The 24,475-nt window shown below is 38.2% G+C and overlaps 2 protein-coding genes and 1 long non-coding RNA gene across 14 annotated transcripts in view; 2 read left to right on the top strand and 1 right to left on the bottom strand.

The window, feature by feature from the left end:
* Positions 1-15,376, top strand: part of prom1a (prominin 1a) — a 108,931-nt gene extending 93,555 nt beyond the window's left edge. The window contains exons 16-29 of one of the 11 annotated variants that reach the window (XR_007449983.1): positions 1,142-1,213; positions 1,685-1,777; positions 5,042-5,059; positions 6,554-6,607; positions 6,697-6,777; positions 6,862-6,930; positions 7,494-7,583; positions 8,835-8,950; positions 9,689-9,712; positions 10,126-10,194; positions 13,083-13,185; positions 13,393-13,443; positions 14,041-14,073; positions 15,114-15,376. Coding sequence is in view for 2 of the 11 variants with exons in the window: in XM_049585113.1 (XP_049441070.1) it covers positions 1,142-1,213; positions 1,685-1,777; positions 5,042-5,059; positions 6,554-6,607; positions 6,697-6,777; positions 6,862-6,930; positions 7,494-7,583; positions 8,835-8,950; positions 9,689-9,712; positions 10,126-10,194; positions 13,083-13,152 (756 nt within the window). In the remaining 9 variants the exon portion in view is untranslated. Of the gene's footprint in view, positions 1-1,141; positions 1,214-1,684; positions 1,778-5,041; positions 5,060-6,553; positions 6,608-6,696; positions 6,778-6,861; positions 6,931-7,493; positions 7,584-8,834; positions 8,951-9,343; positions 13,186-13,392; positions 13,444-14,040; positions 14,078-15,113 lie in introns of those variants that run through there. The other 10 variants (XR_007449985.1, XR_007449982.1, XR_007449984.1 and 7 more) reach the window with 10 other exon arrangements.
* The window catches only part of LOC125894055 (uncharacterized), a 30,287-nt gene that overhangs the window by 774 nt on the left and 5,038 nt on the right, over positions 1-24,475 (bottom strand). For both annotated transcript variants that reach the window (XR_007449992.1, XR_007449993.1), the window contains exon 3: positions 1,437-1,513. This is a non-coding gene — a long non-coding RNA (uncharacterized LOC125894055). The remainder of the gene's footprint in view (positions 1-1,436; positions 1,514-24,475) is intronic.
* fgfbp2a (fibroblast growth factor binding protein 2a) lies at positions 22,186-23,618 on the top strand. Its single transcript, XM_049585160.1, has 2 exons — positions 22,186-22,859; positions 23,084-23,618. The coding sequence occupies exon 1, from the start codon at positions 22,213-22,215 to the stop codon at positions 22,846-22,848; it is 636 nt and encodes a 211-aa protein (XP_049441117.1). The 5' UTR covers positions 22,186-22,212; the 3' UTR covers positions 22,849-22,859; positions 23,084-23,618.

The following is a 24,475-nucleotide window of genomic DNA, read 5'->3' as shown; positions in this document are numbered from 1 at the left end:
GTGTAAGTATTAAAGCCATTCTGGTTACATTGATGCGGGTTTCCAATCACTTCATTTACATTACAAGACCTGCAGCTGAGAAGACTGGTTTGATCTGCGACATCATTTAAGAGATTTCTATCTACTTGGCAGCTTAACAGAAAGTTTTAAGGAGGCTGTGTTTCTGTTTTACTTTTATTGATGTGATTTTAAAATGTAATCCTGCTGTATTGATGTTTTAAATACAGCAGCTCAGTCTTATTTATGTCAGGTGTCTGTATTTATTATTTATCTTAATAGTTCTCCGAGATGAAGTGGGATTTTTAAAATGTGAACCAACCACTGAAATAGAGTGAGAGTAGAATGGATATTGAACTGTTTGCCGTGGTCACTGGACTGATACGAAAGAAAATGGTGGTTGTTGTTATTTGTTATGGTGACAACACACATCTGTGGGGTTGTAAAATGTATCACACTTACTAGTTTCCTTAAACAAAACGAAAAGAGAACCACCGCACACCAATCTAAGTTTCTTTCTTTAGCTGCATTGTCAACTCATCTTAAGACATCATTCAAACTCCACAGACACAAAACAAAAGTCACCCCAACTGTCTTTGTCTTGTTAGTCATCTACTTAGTCAACTCTTCCAACAAATTGCAATTCTGGTTTTGGTTGAAACGAACTCAAATTCTCTCAGTTAGATGTGAAAATACGGCAATCTCCATGTTGTTTACCCCCCATCGTCTCCATCTCTCAGCTGTCTACTGAGCAGGGGATCTCCCCCTCGTTCTTTGGACAGCTACAGTTTTCAGTTTATGTTACAGTAATATTTTAAAAGTAAAGGATAGCTTATTTGAACACGTACTACTCCACTGCTCCTTTAGTCACTACTGCAAAACCTCACCTCTGTGAGTTCATGAACTTGCCCCAAGTCAGTTTGTTTAGGCGGAAGATTATGGACCGAATCAATGAATGAATGTCCACTCTACTCTCATCCTGTTTCTATGGTCCTAACAAAAGCAACACAAAGAACAAAAATAAAAGAGGCCGCTTCCTAATTATGAAGCTAATAACGGCAGTTATCTGAGTACTTTGCCCCTAACATGACTGCTAAGAGGAGTTAGATGTCACAATTTCTTTTTTTTACCTGCTTACCTTCAGGTCAACAAAGGAGTCACTTTGGTGGACCTGCTCTCATATGCCAGAGAGTTGGAGGCCCAGACAGACCTCATGGTAAGAACACCTTGATGCCAACCTGGCTAATATACAAACATACACAGTGTATCTTTGAAGGCCATTGAGGCACTCTGATGGATTTAGGTGTCCTTAGCTTCCTAGCTTAGTGCATCTTTGTCCAAAACGTAACAGCTCTGCTCTAAATGCAGACTCTGGGGGAGTAGTCTCACTGCTCTGCTCTGCCTTCAGGGGGTTTCAGGAAGGCAACAGATTTATTCACCTCTGCAGTAAATGCAAAGTCTTGTAGGATCCTCCAGATGAACAGAGCTCACAGGTTGTGTAATCCAAAGGAAGGGTCTACACACAGGAGAAATACATACATTTATTAATTACTGACCAGCAAGGGAAACAATAATTAACTTCTCTGACATGTCTTGTATTTGAGTTTATGGGCTGAAATTTGCTTCAGGGCTTTGATAAATGATGTTTCAATAACATGGCGTGTTTCTCTGCATGTGTGTGTTTCAGCCCAGAGGCGCTCTGCAGACTGCTCTGAAAGGCCACATCGGCACTCTGCGGCAGATCCACAGTCAACAGATTATCCCCATGGAGCAGGCCATGGTAATGCCCCATTGTGTGTGTGTGTCTATGTGTTCTGTCCAGAGAATCATGCCTGGCTGGACTCTTGGTTTTCTGGGTTACATCTTCTGTCCAGTCATCTCCTCAAAGGAAGCATCCACCCTAAACCACTTACAACTATGCAAAAACAGCGACTTATGTTCTTTGCATTAATTTGGTTAAATGTGTTTTTTACTGAAGACAATGACCTGACATGACATCAGGATAACATTCACAGCAAAGCTAGAGTTGTGCAATACACTGTAAATGTTTTTCTACTTAATACTTTGTTGTGTGGCAGTCAAAAAACAACTCCAGCTATGAAGAGGAATAGACCAAATCTCTCACAGGGCATGTTGTGTTTCAATTGGGGGTGCTTCCTGTTGTGAAAAACGTTCAGTTCTTGTTTAACTTTTGCTTCAGGTGCATGTAAATGCAGCACAGCCTCACCTCTTCTTGGCTGGGTTGGTTAACTAAAGGAAAGTTTGGTATTTGTCAACATGGACTCTATTTTCCTTATTTTCTAGGTGATTAATGGAAACAACAATTTTTTTTAAATCAATCCAATATAGACTGCTCCAGTGATGACATTTTTCTGTAGGCCGATGTAGAAGTTAGCGTTGCCCTGGTTCCCTCATCAAAAAGTGGATTTTTCCATCAAATCTTGGATTACTGCAGAAACTAAACTCTGTGGCAAACAAATGTTTATGATACATGTTTTGTTATGCAAGTAATCATCACAAATGAACACAGCTTTCCTGATTTTTGAAGTGTAAATGCAATCGCCAGAAGTTAAAATCTAACATTAGGCTTTAAACGAACTAGACCACAGTCACATGACTTAACATCCCCACCACAACGAGGATGTTAAGTGTGTACTGCATAATAATGTTCTGTTGTTTCATTTAGGCACTCAACTGAGACAGCGTGTTGCAGCCATCAGCCATGAAACAGGCTGCAATGTGGAGCAACTATGCACCATCAGTTTGCGTCCACTGAAATTGCTTGTTTTTGACACCGACAGGCTCAGATAGTTTTTCTAAGTGTCTCACAACATTGTGGAAATGACCTGACAGAGAAAGAACACGTTTTTCTTTACCTTTTAAATGGTCCAGTCTGTATATTGTTTATAACCAAGTCTTGCTCAAGAAAAGACTCTTCCATATTTTCAAAATCAGCTAAATATTCAGCCTTGACATTAAAAATCGTACTTTGCTACACTTTCTATACTCTTACACAACAAACTTTTCCCATCACTCCTCTCTTCAATTTCACTTAGATTTCTACTGTTGTCTTGCTTTTGAGCGAGACTTGGTTACACACAATAACAAACCGACCAGATGAATCCAAAGGTAAAGGAAAAACTTCTCATTCCTCTGTAGGGCTGTTTGTTGTCAGACACTGAGAATAACAACCTGAGCCTGTCAGTGGTAAAAACAAGCTCTGTGGACAATAACAGGTGGTGACAAATGCCCCAGGTGGTTACATTAGAGCCTATTTCGCAGCTGCTGGTTGAAGTGGTCTTGCTCAATACTGGACCAGTTTCAAAAACTGTTGTTCCCATTAGTCATTTAAACACAGAAACATGGGGAAATAGGGTGCAGGTTAAAAGAACTAAAATTTCCCTCGGAAAATATGATTAAGGTTGAGGGAAAAGACATAACGTAAACAACCACAACAAAAGTGGATTTTCCCCATTTTATTGGGCATATTGTTTTTATTTACTGCTAGCATGTGTTGTTTTATCTACACAAAGTATTTGAACTTTAAATAGACTTTAAAGCTGCTGTAATCAATATGCTTATATCAATAATGGATCAAATGGTTATTTATATTGTGAAAGGTGTCATTCTTAGTAAACTCACAGAGAGCTATCACAAGGCTCAGCTCTACAGAGCATTTTAGCTTCTTTCAGCTCATTGTTTTTGGTTCTTTGGCCAACTTCACTGCTTTAGTTCAATCTCCCTGCACTGACAAACTCACTGTAAACTAACAGTATGAAACATAGAACAGGCCCATTTATGCTCAACGTTAAATACGGATCCGGATACGGACGAGCCTTCTGTCCATGCTCTGCGTTCATTTCGTCCGTATTTCTGCACGTTTCCATAAAGGTCATGGATACGGGCCAAACGGAGCAGTACCACCGGAAACCGTGGGGGCAGTGTTGCTGTCACTACCTGATACGTAGCTCTAGTGAGACACGAAGAAGAAATAACAATTCAATTTCTCTCATCGGCAGTACTAGAGAAAAGAATTCTCCGTCCTCCAGTTGCAATGTATTTAACTGCCTCACCGACCACTGCCTCCTACAATGCTGTCTGTTTTTGTCTTTTATGCAAGAGGTACATTATCAATATCTCCTCCACAGTCACCATGTTTGTTTTTGAGTTTGTTGTTGTCATAAACTTTTGACTCTGGGCTGCCCCCTGGTGGATATATTGGTTAACATCCATGCCAACGTAAAGGGCGCATGGAAGTATGTGGGCAGTGACGGTAACATCGTTTGAAATGGACGTATACATTTTCGTACGTAAAGGGAGCATAAATGAGCCTTGAGCTACACCCTGGTGAACACAGTGGAGCATTTAGCAGTTGAAGACCTAGATACTTCCCTCGGGAGTTGGTGGAGACCAAAAACAGAGCTAAAAGACAGTGAAAATTGGACTTGCATTAATCAGATGGCCTGAAACACAACTCTTAATGAATGATAATGTTCTTCTGTGTGCTTGATGTATTAATAAGATACTGTTTCCTAAAAACTAGATGAGGTGGTGTCAGTGTTGTGATTACAGCTTGTTGCGCTACCTCCTAAGTGCCCTAAAATCATTAAATGTAGGCTTAAGGAAACATTTGTTCAAGATAATCTATGCTAATAAGAAGGTATATCAGCTCAACAGCTGTAATGTGCTATAGTGTAATGGTGTATGCCAAAGCCACTGCATGTGAGTAACTAGAGTCTTAGCCTTATGCTAATGCCTGTTTAAGAGAATGATGCATCCTCAACAGAGAGAAAATATTTCAGTGTTTCATTTAATATCATCAAAAGCAGTGTCTTTGACCCTCAGGCATCTGTCATCAATCATGCCATGTCTGTAAAAAACAAGTTAAATATTCAGTTTTATTTTCTCTGTCAAAGGAAATGTCATTCTTTTGAATAACACCAAAGATTAACAGCTTCTAGCTATTCAGTCAGGCAGAGATGCACTTTAACGCAGCTTTTACAACAGCTTTTCATGTTTTTCTTTTTCCACTCTCAACTTCAAGAAATATGTTAGAGCGAGGGTAAGCTGAAACACGTCCATCCTGTGTATTTAGTGTCCCCATTCATTATCTGGAGCATTTAGAGAGATATTTTATCTCACAGATGACATATAATAGTCTGAGAAAATATTTCCCATAGGTAGTATTTTAGGATAGCGTGTGTGTGTGTGGTTTTGTATTTACATTTACACAGAGATCACATGCTCTATGGTGTTGTTGAACATGAAGGGTTTTGTACCAAAATGTTAAAAAATATCCACCAATGTTACTTTTACTTAGTCATTAATTTGGTAACAGTTCTGTCCTTTTCATCATCAGTGGGAAAATAAAGGAAAACTGTGTCCAATTGTTACATACAGTCAGCGCGTTCTCATTCCCAGGTTATCAATAACTGACACTCTGTCAAGCCAAGCAGCATGTGATACCAATGCCAAAGGCACCAGACTTTCAATTAGTTCCAATGTAAACCTATTTGTGGCAATATCTGACGCTGGGAGCAACTGACATACTATAAAAAGCAAATCCAAGAGATCACTATTCATGTCCTGTGTGAAACCAAGCGGCAATCTAGGGGTTGAAGAATAAAGCCAATGTGGGAGGGGCATCAACTACAGTTCTTTTAATGGCCACTCAGGCCAGTCAATCCCCATAGACCCTCATGATTAAATATGTTTACAGCCTGGTACAAAAACAGTTTTGGTCTCTGTAGCTAATTTCAACATTCATGACAACTGTCGGGGGTGGTGAATTTTTCTATAACCCACCCATTTAAATGTTATTAAGGCTAAAAGTCATGCATAATTAAGGGTGGGCCGCTTTGAGTGGCAGGCATACTGCCAGTAGTGTCCACAGCTTCTTCACAGCGCCAGACTCTCACCCAAATATGGTCAGCTCTGGCTCTAAAAAAACCAAGATGGCGACAGTCGGAGTCCACAAACCGCCGGGTGGTGTCATGGTAGTTACATCCATTATTTTCACAGTCGGTGCAGTTTTAACACAACGTTATGTAACTTTTGTCCATGGGTGACGTCACTCGTGAAATATTTATGACACGTAGCATTAACCAAAACATGTTTCCTCTAAACCTAACTGAGTAGTTTTGTTGCCTTAATCTAACTGCAAGTGTTCGACAATCACGTTATAACGAGTTTCACCCAGTTCCGCGTTATAGAGGCGAAAGGGTGCATTCAGCTTCTGTATCACATGGGAGAGGCATGAAAAAGCGCTGCTATTTGATGACCTGGGGTTGCCCACATTTGATGATGTGGAAGGAGAACGCCTTGTATGTTAGCAATTGCATCATTTAAGTGGACCATTTCTTTTATTACATTGTGGATATTTAATTTTGGAACAAAATTCTTCAGCATGCTTGTACTGAAAGCAGAATACTGCTCATTGAGTGTTGTTCTTGCCTGGTCTCCTTTGTGTTTCACTGGTGTAAAATGCCCTCTGACTGTGTGCCCTGACCTTTGACACTGCTGGTGTTCATAAGTGCTCTTAATTTCCCTTTTAAAGAGCGCATTGAACCAGAGTATGAGGTTCCTGGAGAGAACAGCCACAGACCTGCCCGTAAGTAAACCAGCCCTTCAGTCTGAATGTGGAAGCTACTGTATGGTTTAAGCTTAAACTGATGTCAATCTCGCATTTCTTCTCGGCAGAACAAAGTTTTAGCAGTTCTTGATGCCATTGATGCTGCGCAGTACCTCATCTCCCAGAATGCTTCACACTTAATCAATCGGGTAACTGAAGGATCACTTGTTTTGTTTATATTCTCAATTTGTAAAATGATCTGTAACATCACATTATTTCTTAATCTCCAACAGGAAACAGGGAAATACACAGCAACTATTGTCAGCTACTTCCATCAATACATAGAGTGGGTCAAAACATCCGTAAGTGTTCATTTGTTAGCTTGTTGAAGATTATGTGGTTCTCACTTTAGCTGCAGTTCTCAAGTGTTGACTCAGCTTTTCACGCTAATATTCATTAAAGTCAAACCCAAACACTGGAGGTATACAGAGGAGCGTGTTCTGACAAAAAGACCTGGTTGCATGTTACATAAGAGTTTTGGAGTAAATATAGAGAAGACGAATATAACAGTTACAACCTCCATAAATTTGAGGAATTTGCTTTGTGGCTCATTGGTTTCTGCTGTAGTTAACTTAAGGAATTCACAACAAAGTAAAAAAAAAAAAAAACATGTTTGAGGGCTGTTTGTTGATCTCAGAGCAGTCAATAGAGCGGTTTTATTTCAATCACAATATTTTTGTTGTTTTAAGAAGAACACATGTAATGATCTACTGTGCAATGACACTTTGAATGAGCAGCAACATAACAGGATTTCCTCTTGAATTAAACATACAGAAAAGGGGAATGGTGTTACTGTTGATGTACAGTGCGTATTCCTGAATCTCTTGTGTGTTGACATTTACTGTTTATATCTCACTCTCTACAGTTGGCTATGGAGGTTGCACCATGCAAGCCCTTCAGCAACATGGTGGACACGGCAGATATCATTGCTTGCAGTTTCTTGGTCGACTCCATGGTAACAATAAAAGGGATTTTAGAAAAAGAAACCCCATTTAAACATTAGTGGCAATGTGTGTGACAGGGAGGTTAGCTGTGGCTTATTGGGGCTGGGTCTATCACAGCAGATTTACTATAGGTATGTCATGGTAAATGGAGTCATATTCACCCATTTACACACACACATTCATATACTGGTGGCCGAGGCTACCATACAAGGTGCCACCTGCTTCTTAGTTTTGTTTTGTTTTTTTTAACAAACTCACACACCAATGGAACAGCGATCGGGAGCAATTTTGGGTTCAAACTGCTGCTCTTCCGATTAGTGGACGACTTGCTCTACCTCTAAGCCACAGTCGCCCAATCTGTTTATAATGGTGCATAAAAAGCCACAAAAACAGTTTGTTTTAAGGGTATTTTTAGTTTAGTTGAAACTTGGATTGCTTATACAATATTATGAAATCTTGGTTGATGTAAATTAATTTTACAAAGTGATACAGTAGATCAAAACTATACAATATATGGTCATATAATAAGTGTGACTTCAATTACAATTGTTTTAAAACACCTTGTAGGACTGCAGCCAATCTCAGAACCCATCAGATCGGCCTGATGACATTTTAGCCTCTGTGGGCAACGGCCAATATTTCTGGTGACCAAGTGTAGCAAGCAGAACCGCGGTCCAAGAATTCCTACTCTTTGCCATGGTCATTTCAACTTATCTCTACAGACATATATCTGCATATGAATGCATATATATTTTTTAAAAAACTAATATAAAACTCCTTGATTGCCAGACGATAGCAGATGGCTTCAAAGACTGCATGTCAGCTAATGCGTTCAGCCTTTCTATGACTTATGAGATATTTACTCGATCTACAAATATTGCCTAAAGATTCTGCATTCAAATACAGATTAGACTGCAGCTAACAATTTCATTCATCATTACTTTCTTGATTAATCACTTAACCATTTGATTTATAAATGTCAGACAAAAGTGAAAAATGAGCCAAAGCCCAAGGTGACATCTTTCAAATTGCTTGTTTTGTCTGAACAACAGACTACAACCCAAAAATATTGAATTCACTATCAGAAAAGACAAAGACAAGCAGCAAATACTCACAATTCATAACTTGGAACTAGACTATATTTGGCATTTTTGCTGGGAAAATGACTTCAGTGAGCAACAGATGGTCAAAATATTTGTCTTTTAATATTGTGTCAATTGACTTATTGTTTAAGCTCTAATATTTTGTCTTTTTCCTCACAGAACACATTCTGGATGGGCCTGGGCTGCAGCACTCTCTTTCTGCTCCCAAGCATCATCCTGGCAGTGAAACTAGCCAAGTACTACCGCAGGATGGACACAGAGGATGTTTACGATGAGTAAGTACTTGTACTTGTTGTTCTACTGCAATTATACATTTATTTTATAGTTTGTATTTTAAAGAACGAGATATGATGATCCTTAAGACAGTCTGCAGTCATACAGTACATATTTTATATGCTGTCAGTGATTGCAGGACATCCTTCTTCAGCTTCTCTTCTACCTGCTTTCTTCAAGTAATATCTATCGTGTAGGAGGAATTTCCCTTTTCAGTTTGTAGTTTGCTAATGCACTTACCTAAGGATTTGAATATTGTTTAATTATATATTTATTTATTTAGATTTTGTTTTACTTGCTTGGAAAGTTTTGAGTTTTAGATAAAAAGCAAAAACATTAACCTTTTTAGGGTTTATTGTTGATTTATTTTCTCCTCCCTTTTCTCTCCCTTGTAGTTCCTCTGTTTCTGGGACTTGGCATTTTACTTTGTGATAACCATTTCTACTATTTCCATCTTCCATATCTTTTTTGTTGTTTTTTTTCCTTTAATTCCTCTCTGTCAAGCACTTGGCACTTTACAAAGAAACATTGACGCTTGTCAATTTATATTTATTCTCTCATGGACCTTTTGTTCGCTCATTTAATCGCGGCTTTACACAAATACAACGTAATGTTTCGATCAGTGGCGTCTGTCGTCATGTGATCTGTGCTGGGTTAAAGGCTTTCTGACTTTCTGGTGCATTTCTATCGCTGAGCATTTCAATAACATTTTTATGTTTTTTTTTTGTGTATCTTTATAGCATTGAGACAATTCCCATGAAAACGTAAGACATTTTACCCACCTCCCTCTCCTTTCAGCTCGTATCACTCTGTGCTTTTCTCTGGATCTTGTACATAGACTTGTTTACTAAATTCTTGGTGCTGGTTTACGTTTTTAAGCTTGGAATTGCTCTTATGGGTGGATGGTGTGGCTTCTTGTCGTGTGCTACCTTTGAAAAGTGCCCCTTACCTTTCACGAAGGGCTCTTGCAATCATTACCTTACAAGTCCACCTGTTTTTTGTAAGTTATAGTGTAAATAAAACACTATGGTTTATACTCAAAAAATATTTATCTCTTAACATCTTGAAAAGTTTGACTATTCAAAAAGAAAAGCATTTTTACTCTAAAACTTTAATCAGCATGTCTCTCACATTACATTTTTCATCCCTTTTTTTGTATACAATATTTTGTTTTCAGTATGGAAATTGGTAATAATGGTTATCATAGTGAGAGCTCACAAGGTATCCCAAATCCTATGATGACAAGGTAAACATTATAATAATCCTGTTACTGCATGTTATGGGCGGTGGAGGCATGCCTGGGGACGTGGGCTTTTTACAGGCAAAATGACGTTGCTGGACAACTGTGCATGCCTTTGAGGGATTTGATGTATTACACACATTCACACGCACAAATTTATGGAGGTCAGCAAATTGAACAATAAGATGAAAGCTGACAAGTAATGGTAGCTTTTCTTGAAAAACATCCAATATGACATTTAATATTTTAAATCTAAACAGTACCTTTAAGAGCTTTAAATAAATTTGTCAAAGAATTTCAAGGAATAGTGCAACAATTTGGGATACAGGTATTTCGGTTTTCTTTCCTGGATTTAGATGAGAAGATTGGCACCACTCTCATGTCTGTGTTAAGTAGAGCCACACGTACCCTGGTTTAGCATTTAGACTGGAACCAAGAGAAAACAGCTAGCCTGGCTCTGTCTAGAATGAAAAAAAAATAAGCTTACCGACAACTCTAAAGCTCGCATAGTGTGCTGTATCTGGTGGACAAGAGCGAGGCACATTAACTTTGGTGACTGGTAGACTTAGGGAGTGGGGAACAGAGGGGCAGGTCACCCTCCTTGGTGTCCCAGTGTTCTTCGACACCCCTATGGTAGAATAAACATGATAAAGTCCCCTCTAGGGTGCCCTTCATTCTAAGAAAACGTGATGCAGAGCTATATAGGCTGCCCTACATGCTAGAAAACTTTCTGCATGCTCTTGGCCCACCACATGCAGCCGGTGCCCTTTCTAAGGCGACCTAAGTCCATCACTGCTTTGGTGTCCCATTGTTCATCAAGAAACTGTTTCAGCACAAAACTTCCCCTTAAACCTGCAAATTGTTCTTTTTTATGGTTCCCACAGGATGAATCCTACTGACTTTTGGTGGTTACATCTGTAGTTTTTAGTGATATGTCATGGCATGAAATGGACCTTTGTCATAGCAAACATTTTGATTTATCATAGTAGGAAAAGCACAGCTGTTACTAATGACACTCAGTACTATTCAAGAGTCCACTGGCATTGTGAGCATGTCAGCATTTAGCTCAAAGTACTGCTGTGTTTAAGTACAGCCTCACAGAGCTGTGTTGATTACATTTCTGATTATCTACAAATAAACAAGACACTACATGTTAATTATTGAGCTTTAGAGGTACTGCAAATGGTATTTTTGATCTTTGGAGAGAGCCAGGCTAACTGCTTCCTGCTACCTGTCTTTATACTAAGGTAACAATGTCCTTGAACTGAGCTCTGTACTTAACACACACACGAGACTAGTGTGAATTGCTGTTGTAAATTTTTCAGTCAGTCTCATGTTAATAATGTTGCTACCATTATTTCTCTTATTGCCAGATGTCCTGCTTTGTGGTTTTTGGGAGAGTCTTCCATGTATCACTAACCTGCATGCTCTGTATGTGCACTGGGATATTGATGTGGAATGAAAAATCTTCCTGTTTCCTGTCATTTAGAGTCAGCCAAAGTCCGATGAATGTACACCTGATCATTTTGTTCAGAGAGAGGCAAGCATGTCAAGCTTTGGTGTGATGCTGCGAATGCTGCTCCTTTGATTTTCTTATTAATCTAACAAAACGTCTAACTGCATGATACGTATTTTTAAGTTGCACTGGGACGAGGATGCGTTTGGACAGACAACCAACTGTAACAGAAGATAACGGAAGAGAGCAAAACAGCTACAGCAGACATCTTTACTTTCACAATTATCTTTAAACTTATTGAACATGTCTCTTACATGAGTGGAGTTTTATTCCAAATAGTGCTATCCAGTTTTTGAGTGACTGCTGAAAAGTAAAACCCAAAGACAATATTTTATTTGCCATTTTGTGGTCTTTACTTGAACATTTTTCAAAGATGGAATTGTCTTTTTTTCTGTGATTTACTTCTATATTTTTCTCAAAATAGATACAAGATGGTGGACTGAAACTTGTAAATCATGTCCGAAAGGCCATCATAATTTTTAAAAGGGGCAATGAGTAATATATGACCTCTACTGACCTTTATCAACAAACAGTAGCTACTGGAACACTGACACTTCATCCTCCAGGTTCAGCCAGGAACCACCACCACTTTGTCACGCCCCTTCACATGTGATATGAACAGTCCGTTTAGGATGGGAAGAAAGGGGAGGTGAATAGGTCAAACAAAACCAGACTTTCATCCAGGAGACCAAAGTTTGTGTCCCGTGTGAAAGCATAAGTCAGTGTTGTTTTAACGTAACATTACACTATTTACATACCGTCGCTGCATATTGACGTCACTCACTCAGCATATTCACGTCACGCTATGTAACATTCTACTTATTTAAACCCAAAACATGAGCTGTTTTTTAAACCTAACACAGTGCTTTAGTTGCCTAAATGTAACCGTGAACCTTTCATAATATGAACCACCTGTCAACAATGTGTTTTAGTTGCGTGTCACATAGATGCGCTCAAGGGTTCCCTATGCATCACTATGAGACGCCAAGGGGCGTGACAAAGAGTTGGCGTTTGACAACCTGAAAATGAGAACGGGCTGGAACACAATGGGAGTGTGTGAATAAAATTTTGAGAGCCTGATATCTAATCTCTGGTGAACTAATTCTTGCGTCAGTGATATTGATCGACAACCCCATAAAACACCAAGTAATATAATTATCTTGTAGTTTCAGAGAGGAACAACCTTACGTATTGCCCCTTTACCTGACCGTACAGTTTGTCAATCTTGATGTTGGTGAAGCTGTTCTGCTCTCTGCCTTGTGAACCCCTCGTCCTGCTTCTCTTTGCTCAGTGAAAGAAGAGAAGCAAGCAGCGGTTGTTGAGTTTTTTTCTGTGGCTGTTAATATTTTTTCCTCTGTATGTTGTTCTGTGCCGGTAGCATCCCTACCTATGACACTATGAACAGGTTCCCGCGGGCCTCGGCTCCTCCGAGGCACATCGACTGGTGACAGAGAGCCAGCTCGTGTTCTGGCTCCTGAAAGGTACTGAAAAACTTTGTGTCAGACCTCTTATTTCTCTAAGACATTTTAATATAACTCCTTCCTTCCAATCTTAAATCTTTCTTTTTGTACAGCTGTCATCTTGTCCTGCTGTGTCTGCTGTCCCCACGCCATCTATCTCTCTCCTGTTTTTAATCTATTTTCTTTGGATTTCTTTTTCTAACCAAACTCTTTAACACCTCTTTACAGCCTCTTTTAGTGCTTTTCTGCTCACAGTGACTTTGCAGGAAAACCATCATGGTGAGAATTACTAATTTTGGAATCACTAACAAACCATAAATGTTGTCATGGTATTTATGTCTAACTACTTGTGACTGCTTAGTCAATTGACTAGAGAGCAGAGGAGCTGAATGTGCTTATGTGCTCATTTTCTGTTTTGTTTGATGCTTATTGAGGATAACAATTTGGTTCTAAAAACTGCCCCATTTACAAAACAGTCAGTATTTAAGACATACTTTGGTTGTAGTTAACAGAGTTAATGTCATGTAACATAACGTCAAAGTTTCAACCAAATGCGATACAGCATTTTGGAATTTAGCTTTTAGTATCTGGAGGGGAATGCATTATCCCCAGAGGACAGCAGGTTGTATAAGACTACTATAACAATAGTCAGATTCTTCCAGTAGCAAAAAGCACCATGCAGTCTTTGAGAACCCTCTATGGAGCTTCATGAAAGACTTAACTGACAGCACTCTTATGTCTGTTATTTCACAAACCAGCCAGAGCTGCATTAATCTCCTGGGCCATTCAGAATAAAAAAGTAATACAGTATGTTCTGAATTATTCACTTAATATGTAAAAATCTAATTCATTTTTCTCCAATATTTGCCTTCCCAGTGCCCTTGAAAACTGGAACTAAAATACACCATAGTAAGTAAGTCTGACATCTTACATTTTAGATAGAAGCCATTTAGTTGAATCTGTTGCAACCGATCCAACAGCAGAATGAGTTCTACGGATCAATAGTAAGGAATACAATAGCTCTGAACCATTGTTGTTAAGACGTCTATTTAACAAGTAATTTACTCTTGCACTGAGTCTGAAAATCTAATTTTCCTTAAGAAAAAGTGGAAAAAGTAAGCCAAATGAGAGCAGCAATTGTAGCAATTTTACCTGAAAGGAGAGTTTTCAATCTCAAGACAAAGGCTGATCAATACTGTCAAGATGATGGAAATTACTGGGCCAAGGTGACTATTTATTGGAATTAAGTGAAGTCAAGTTTTTTTTTTTTTTTATTTATTTCATTTTAAGATTCAAATGAGGATTGATTAGTGGAGGCTTATATGATGAGTCTGTGTAATTTCCTGACAGTATTATAGTATGTAAGACAGCACTGACAGGAAGACAGTTAGGAAAGTGGTAGAAGTTGGACTTAAATTACCCCCAAAAGATCACTGGTATATCAATTATTCATTAATTGAATATGTGAATTGTCTTGCATGCCTCCACGATGAATGAAGAATCCAAAAACGGAGAAAATTCTTGTTGATCGGGGACGTTAAAAACATCATAACTATATTAAAACATCTCTTTACAAACTCTCACACAATACGTTACTATTTTAAACACTTTCACATAAACTTTCTCAGGATAAGTGCTGAAAAAATATACTGTTGTGTACCAGTGCAGAATTCCAGGTACATGAACTAAGACCAGTATCAGTTCATATGTGAACCATACCTAACCCTATATGTGAGGAAAATAAAGTTTTCTTTATTCAACATTACACAGGATGAGTAATTGATATACAAATGACCATTCGGGGGTAAAGCATTCTTTTAACTTGTCCTAAATTGGTACAAAAGTAGAGCAATGTGTATGTGCAAAAATATGTGAAGCGAGGTCCAGATATATTCAGTATACTTTGGGATTACTAATTGAAACTTTTCTTTTGTACCATCTATTTCAAGCTGTTGGTTTATCGACCCCTCGGACAAGAAGAAGCTCAATAAAAGCTGGTTTCCTTACAACAGAAGAAGAACACACAAAGCCCTCTGGGATTTTATTTTTCTTCAGCGATCAACTCAACCTCCTCAACCAGGCAGATCACAGCCTCCGGTACAGTTACCTGCACCCTCTCCGAAAAACTCTGCCTGCAGGACATCAAACTCTTCTCCCTCAGCATCAATCTGAGCCACGCTTGTACTGCTTTTTTTTTTTTTTTTTTTTTTTTCAAAGGACTGCTGTGTCTGCGTTTACATTTGTTCAGACACAAAACCACGCTGAAAAATACATTCAGCAAGAGGACATGACAATAACTGCGATGCCTGTTCATATAAATGTTTGTGCTGAAGAAGACAGTGGCTGAAAGGTCACCCGAAAGTCATGGCAAGCTGCTACAGGAAACTTTTAGTCCTGCACTTAGATTGGATGTATCACATTCAACACAAGCTAATGCTAAAAGTGGAACAGTCTGTCAAGACATCTACAAGGAAAGGTGCAAATTAAGATGAAATTCAATGTGTTAAAAAGCACCGCTTTGTTGAGAAAGAAGCATCCTTTTTAACTGCAGCATGTGTGAGTTGGTGGGTGTGTGTGTTCCTTAATGACTGAGAACTGGATGATTTAAACAAAGTGGTAAAAATACAGAAACAGGTTGGTCCCAGGTGGATTCTTATAATTAATATTAAGACATTTAGCATGACTTAAAAAAAATGTTTACAGTATCACAAAACAGAGTTTTGAGTTCCTTGCTGGTTTTTGGGCGAATTGCAAATGACTGGTTGCCTTTCAGAAGTATGTTTTTTTTTGACAGATATGCTTCTTTTAAAAGGGGAAATCCACCCACAGCTCTTACACTGCTAAAAATAACCAACATGTCATGTTATTTTGTGGTATGGTGTTCAAAATATACATTTTACTTTTTTAGCATATGCATTTTCCCTTAACTTGTGTCATCTACTCTTCATTTCCTACATTTCCCAAAATCTATTTAAACATCCCTCAATTTATAATAGGTGGGGAAAAAAGGTGGGACAAACATCACAGCCTAACATGGCTTGTTGCTGCTTGTCAGTATGTTTGTTAGTTTTAAGGAATTGCTAAAAAAATAAAAATAAAATATACATACATACATACATACATACATATATATATATATATATATATATACACACATATATATACACATATATATACACATATATATATATATATATATATACACACACACACACACACACACACACATATATATATACATATATATATATATTTTAACACTGGACAAAGTGTTGGTGCTTAGTCCTGAGTACATTTTGGACCAGTGGTTCCCAAATGTTTTGGTTAATTACCAATCAAAATTAAGGAATTTAAAGATGCAGACCCTCCTCACAGGTAAGAAGTTTAACCAAAGAGTTATTTTCCAAGCAGAGATTGATTTATGTGAATAGTTTTTGACACATAAAAGCTACTTCCTTTCCTGCCTTTCAATCATCTCCAGAGCCTTCAGCCATATTTTCAGACCATTTAGGGAGACCCAGGTTGGATACAAGAGTACAACCATTTACCACCAAATACAAGACAAATCAACAGTGTAAGTGTGTAAGGTGGATTTTCCCTTTAATTCTTATGAAGTCAGAGCATAACTTCTTTATATATCACTCACTATGACAGAAGTGTCAGGCTTATAGATTGTTCCCTAGGTGATGAATTGATTAACAGAAGCTATCATGTTGAGTTCACTAACATGACATTTTTCTTGCTCTCATAGTAATGATACATTTTAATTGGAGAAATACTTTCTCAAGCCAAATTGTTTTTTTTACTGTAGGTCTCAGGTTTTTAGTGATCTATCAGCTATGTGCTTATTTTGTTTCTGCTTTTTAAAACCCCACAGTAGCTATGGATACATTTAAAAAAAAACTATATGGAACGAGTGAATGTATTCAAGAGCTATTTTTTATTTTGTATAACTTGATGAAGTTGGCTGAGAAATATGCTGAAGTCTTGTCACTAACGCACTGGGCAAGCCAATCTGGTTATTCCACCCACCTCGCCGCCTCCATGTTTACAGGTTAGATTTGCAGCTGCTGTCGGCTACATACAGTAGTAACGATGGTGGAAAATTAGACAATCCATTCATGGGACAAGTCAAATGGTAGAAAACCAGTAGAATGCTTTACGGTTTACGCAGCTGATGGCGTTGATGCACACTGTGAGAAAATAATGTCCATCTTAACACTGAAAGTTTAAATTGCACACATTTAGCTAACTGAATATGCTAATGATGTAACAGCAGAACAAGCTAGCCCACAGCACTTACTTGACAGTAACAAATCTAACTTTACACTACTAAAGAATATGATTGTACATTTAATCTAGTAAAAAAAAAAATGACCACAAGATTTAATAGATACATATATTTCAATATTTTCACTGTATTTTAGTGATTTTAAGAAAGAGCAGACACCATTTTGGAAAAACTTTGATGCTAGCTTCTTTAGTCCGTTAGCATCAACACTGTCTCACTTAAAACCAGAAAACAACAGAAAATGTGACATCTCCCATAACTTACTAACAAATAACTAATAGGTATATAATTTTAGATAAGAGTTTGGGCCACACAAAGATAATAAGTGTTATCGGGTTAGTTAGCTAATAGCTTTAGCTATAAAGCTAGCTTTCTTGTTCTACATACAGTATTGTGCACATATTAATAATAAACATCAGCAGTATACCATACATACTGCATACACCTGTGTTCAAGATTACGTCTTACTGTGATGTAAATTCAAAATGGCTCCAGTTAGCATAAGATTATCTAACAGTTTCTTACTTTTTTCCTGTTAAGACGGACATTTTTTAAGTATCTGTGTGCTCACTCTGACAGGACTATCATTCTTGTCTGCTAGCATCTGTATGTGACCCATCTTGAAAAAAAAAATAGGGTCTGATTTTCCTTGAAGTGCTTAAACTAGATGTTGCATATCCAAACTTACAGGACAGCTACTGGTTTGGTCAACTGGTAACTGGTTTGAACTGCGATGCTCCAAAGTTGGGCACTGATGGAGCCACTGAAGAGGAACTTTATATGTGGTGGTGAAAAGAGTGTGTACAAATTGTGAATAAACTTTGAAATTCAGTTTGTTATTTTACTGTCTTTTTTTCAGTTTGGTTTACATTTTAGTGGCTTTCCAAGGATGCCCAAAACCTTATGTCATTTAAAAAAAAAAAAGGAGTGTCTTGAATATACCGCCTGGTTTGGGTAACATGCTTTTAATCTTGGCAAATATTTTGTCTTAATCCCAATGAAAGATATATTTAGGGGATTTATTACTTGTGATGAAGCACTGCACACATGCTCTAACAGCAAGAATTTGAAATTCTATTTACATAAGGCTATCTTTATAAAATAGTGTGCTGGTTAGGTCAACGTATGATACTTCTTAATGTGTTTTACGCAAAACAAATGGCATGAAAAAGGTGGAAAAAGTACTTAAAAAGCAGCACCACAGTGGAGAAATACTCATTACAAGTAGAAGTCTCGTATTCACAATTTCACCTAAGTTAAAGTACAGCATTGTCAGGAATAAAGTATACTTAAAATACCAAAAGTAAAAGTACTCATTTTGCAGGAAATGGTCCCATTTACAATAATGTATAATATTTTATTAGATTATGATTACTGATGCATTAAGTAGTGCATCACTTTAGTATTGCAGCAAGTAAATATGGGGCTAATTTATTTATTTACATTTTATTTGAAACACTGCACGGTAGCTTTTGGAGTTCCCCTAGATGATAAACAGTCTTACTGAAATAATAAACTGTATTTGTTAATTTTATTTTGTATTAATAATATGAATCTGGAAAGTAGCTTCCGTTATTAAAGACGTATTTCAGTAAAAAGCACAACTTATGCCTATGAATTTTAACAGCGTAGAAATATATAGTAGCAGAAATAGGAATACTCAAGTTAATTGTATGTACCTCAACACTGTACCTGAGTTGAGTACTTGATGTACTCCATTTCCACCAATGGTAACATGAGAAACCTTGCTCATGGTGTATTTTAATTCTTTAACACAAGACTGCACATTCCTATGTGGTGCTGACACTGCTGGCCAGAACCCACTGGTTGCGTTACTGGTCAGCTATTTTCAATGGGTGATGATTATCTTCTCCCATAAGCTTCGTTCTGAGGTTTTCTCAGGCACCAAACAGTATCTGAATAAACACCAGAAGCAAAACCACATTCTGACTCATTCCTACTTCTGAATAAGCTTGTATAAAAGACAGATGAGAAAAAAAAAAAATCCTTAAAAACCCCAAGCAGTGGTTCGGAGAAAAATCTTTTTTTACCGTGTTCACTTGCAGATCAAACACTGTGTTTAAATGGTTATTTACAAGATTCTGAGGAAGTTGTACGTTACTGTATGTACAATCTATCTTTAGCTTGATGTTTAGAGCCAAACACCAATAGTATGTACTTTAGGGGGCTCTGGAGAAAAATATTCACACAATAAAATGGATAACATTGTTATCTGTCATGAGGAAAATTCACTAGTTGAGAGCCGGCAAAGATAATGCTACATATCTCACTACATTATAGATGTTGTAATTTTCATGGCTTCATGGCTTTTTATTTATTAATATTCTTATTAGTGGAGCTCCACATACACACAGCTTTGCATTTTGAATGTGTCTCATGGTTTATCTTCATTTTTTTATTGTTATTTCCAACTTGATATGTGTATTGTCCCGTGTTAAGAGGTGCCACATACAACTGCCCCTCACAGAGATAAATAAAGCTGTACAGTACTAAAGTGCATGCAAACCAGTGGACGGCATGCTATGCATTTACACAGGGAGATAACTTACATAAGACAAAGTGTGCCTGTGAATATGCTGCAGTCTCAGGGGAGCACAAGCACTCGGGGGTAATGCAGAGAAGACTTAATGAGAAGCACTGCTAATTCTGCAGCAGCTTAAGAATTTCAAAAATGACAAAAACTTAATCCCTAAATCGTGTCAAAATTATATGATGGAATAAACATCAAACTCACAACTGAAGAGTGGTGGAAACTAAGTACATTTACTCAAGAACTTCACTGAAATTATTGGGTGCTTTTACTTTTCATGAGTATTCAATTTTATGCTTCTTTGTAGTTAAACTCCAGTGCATTAAATATATCTGACAATTTAACAGATTAGGATTAAGATTTTACAAGCAAAATATGTGATCTTTCTGTAACATGTAAGACTGTGTAAGCGCTTCAACTGTGCAACAGTATATAAAGTAGTTAAAATGTGCTCAACATCCACCCGCTGTAACATTAAGAAGCTGCTTACATAATAGTCCAATAATTTAATGTATAAAATAACTATTTGAACCAGTCTGCCCAACACAGTACTTTTACATTAATACTTATGGTACGTTTTCCTGATGAAGTTTTTAATGATACTTTTCTATTAGGTTAAAAAAAATAAATGTATTTTTCACTGCTGCTATTGAATAACTGTGAGTACAGGCCTACTAATGAGCTTTAGAAAACAACATTTATTCACCCGCAAAATGACCATTTGTTTATCAGTTACTTAGCATGTCACCTTGAATTCACAAGGAAAACTTTGTTTTTCTCGCACGCCTCCAAACATTTCGTAAATTAAAGTCTTGGGTCCGCATTTAATAAAAGAACATAACTACATCAAAACATGTGTTTACAAATTCCCACACAACTCATGCAGTATAATCTAAGTCACAAAACAGTCGTATGCTCGGGACTTCATAAACGCATGCATTTTCACTTAAACGTTACAATATACAACACTTTGGCAACAAGTAACACGCCATGAGCATGCCTGAGTAAGCGCGTGCGTATAGTTCAAATGCACACGTGTGACCAGGCTGTACATGAGACTGTTTCTGCTGATGAGTTTTAAATCAGAGCATTTTAGTGAAAATGCATGCGTTTGGGACATACTGAGGATACGACTGGATAGATGACACTTGGATTATACTGCACGAGTTGTGTGAGAGCTTGTAAACAGACGTCTTAATATAGTTGTGCTGATGTTAACCGCGGTCTCCTTTAACTTCAATTCATGAACAATGTTTGCCTTTTTTGGATTCTCTGTTCACCTCAGGGTACAAATTGTAATTTTGCAGGTGACGTACTCCATTAATTGTACTGTATATCCATGAACATTAGGCAAAACATTGTGACCCTACAGTTTGTTTCACTTCACCCAGTAAAGTTAAGTCTCTTCAGGATGTGTTGACCACTTTTCCCACTTTACTCACAATGGGACCTTTTTCTCCAGATGGACATGAAAGTGAAGCCACTTTAGACATAGCCTACCCCACCCTACAGCCATCGTCTTATACAGACCTTTCTTGTTCTTTCTTAATTGGCACAATTACTTACTACGCTCCCCAGTGAACTTCGTCCATGTGTGAGTGACTTTGACTCACGTTTCTTCGTGGTTGTGCAGTCTGACTGTGTTTATATTTGGGGGGGAAATGATAGGCTAAGCTGCGTGGCTGTGAGCTCCAGCTGCCTTGTAAAACAAGCAAGAACTTGAGAGTTTCAGGAGGCTTGTTTACATGAGTATATTCCCAGACATGCCACTTTTTTTTTTAATTGAGATGCACTCAGCGGACATGGAAAAATTATCGAAAACGATTATGTTTGCATGATTGCATAAACCCTCTAGCAACAGAAATGCATCACACTTTTTGCTAAAAATTATTCTGAGACACAACTGACATAACTTAGTTCTGGAATTTTTTTATGTGATGTTTTGTACTCTCAGTACCATTACCTGGATAAACATTAGTATCACTGTAAACATCTCACGTGTCCTTTGCCTTCTCCAGACAGCAATAACTGATCCTCCTCCCATAAAGTTTTGCTTGGTGTGACTGGTTTTTTTTTTTGTTTTGTTTTGTTTTTTTTGGGTACCATGAATCCTTTCTTTGTCTGCTCAGGAAATAAATAGCAGGAGGGACCCTCAGCTCGAGCAGTCTCACTCTCCTCCTCTTACACTCAGGATCCATCTGACACCATGTGGACCCAAGTCAGTGCTCTGCTGCTGCTGCTTGCCTGCTGCCTTTGGTCAGCAGATGCTCAAAGCGAGAGGAGACAAAGCATCTGGGATGAGCCCATTAAATTCAGCACCAAGGCCAAGGACATGTGCACCATGATCATCACCGGCCACGGCGAATACACCAAGCTGAGGCTATCATGCCAGAGCAACAAGCGCTCCTACTGGTGCGAGTACATCGGCAAGCCTTACACCTGCCGCCCCTACAACAGAGACCCCCGTCACTACTTCGTCCAGATGATGTGGGGCCTCAGAAAGCTCCACAATGCCTGCCAGGCACCGAGGGAGATCAAACCTTTCATGTGCAGGAAGGCAAGTGATGACTCTCAAATGGTCTTCTCATCTGGTTCATTTCCTCGGTCATCGCCAGAGGCTTCTTCAAGGACAGCAGGAAGACAAGCAGAACAGCCTGCCAGACCTCAACCTCGTCGTGAGCCAGCAAGGCCAGTCCCACCACGTGTCAGGACCACTCCGAGAGCCAGTCCACAACCAGTGACACCACCTGTGGAGAGCGATGCTAAGAGGATGGCTCAACAGTACTGCTGGACGTCACTTCAAGGCATCTGCTCCTACTTCATTGGTTTGATTCGGAAATAACGAGGGAGGAGGTGAGCAGCAGAACCGGGCCTCTTCATTTACAAACAGCTTTTATTATGTTGTTTTAGGACTAATCTAAGAGTACTGTGGTGGAATAAGGATCCTGTGTATGTAAAATCAAGTTTGCCTCCAGCATTCATTTGCAAAATTCAAACTTTTTCTTTTCTTTGCTCAAAATATTACTGATGCACATAATTTACAACTGTATGCATTCTCGCCTCTGTTATATTCACAGATTTACAATTCTGATGAAGACAACTTCTAATGTCTGATTAAAGTGGCCCTTGGAGGGAAATCCCAGACCAGCAGTTTGTACATCGTGATAGAAGAACTGTAGTGCTCTCTTCCGGGGGAGAAATGGTACTGCTGTGACGTCCAAAGCAGGATTTCTCTGTGATCATCTTCCAAACATCACATCTGGGAAAAAAACTCTACTACCTGTCTTATCTGAGGTGGTTTACAAAGTAGACTATAAAACCCATGTATGAAACAGTACGAGTACAGAATGTTTCTGCAGCTGCACACACCTTCACAACAACATACAGGCCTGGAACAAGAGAGGCAGACAACTCATATGTGTCACTTTTTATATTTATGTTTGTTTACTTATGCATATGATCTACTTACATTACTTAATATTACCTTGAATAATACGTTGTTGGGAGAGTCATAAGTTTTTACTTTGGCCTGATGATTTCTGTACTGATGTATTTGACAGAAATATAATGAATGTAAAAATGATTTTCTTAAATAAACAATATTCTCAATAATTCTGTGCTGTTCAACTTGTTTTTGCTCAGTCTTGATGAAAAACAACTACAAAAATGCTGCACAAAAGTTAAACATATTGAGTTTCTTGGTAGCAAAAGAGCAGCAATATTGAAAGCAGCTGCTACACAGCGTCAGCCCTATCATGCCTGCTTTACTATATTCAACCATTGGGTGGCGCTGTTGCTTAAATTAAACAGAGAGTTCAGTCAGTGATTTTCAGGGATTTTCTCCTGCAGGGACATCTGGCTCTTTTCAAGATATTTCAACTAATTTTATCGTTGGCACGCTGTACTAACAGATGGTGCAGTAAAGGTTTTTAAAAGACTCAGTTATTTGCATTTGTTTGAAATTAATACCTTAAAAGTGAATTTATCATGAAAGCAGGTGGACCTCTTATAGCACCCAGCACAATCTGCCAAAACAGATTGTTTTTAGTCCTGATATCTACGTTTATACACAAGTACAAGATTTAAGTGTTTGCTTAATTTAAATTAGTTTTGACTAGGAACTAAGACGGATAAAAAGAGTCAAAGTCAATCAATCATTTGTCACATGAAATCACAAAATGTACAACTTCATTGAAATGCCATTGTGTCAGCTCCTTCAACCTGTGCAGTATAATTAAGTTTGGTTTTTTTGCCTCTACTTACATTGTGGGCTGCGACTTCATAGCTGTCCGTGTTTCTAGATGGTTCTGGTTCCCCATGCTTTCTGGTTTAGGAACGATTAAACTGAAGTTTTGTGTACAGCTGCCTCTGTTGTTTTACAAATTAAATCCACCACAGACCCAGTGAATTCATTGATGTCATTAGTGACGTCAACGGTGGTGTCCTGAAGTGTGCTCCACATTCTGACT

Source organism: Epinephelus fuscoguttatus, linkage group LG9 (genome assembly GCF_011397635.1).
Source record: "Epinephelus fuscoguttatus linkage group LG9, E.fuscoguttatus.final_Chr_v1".
NCBI lineage: Eukaryota > Metazoa > Chordata > Actinopteri > Perciformes > Serranidae > Epinephelus > Epinephelus fuscoguttatus.
Note: the sequence above shows the minus strand (reverse complement) of the source record. Positions and strands in the feature narration are given on the sequence as shown.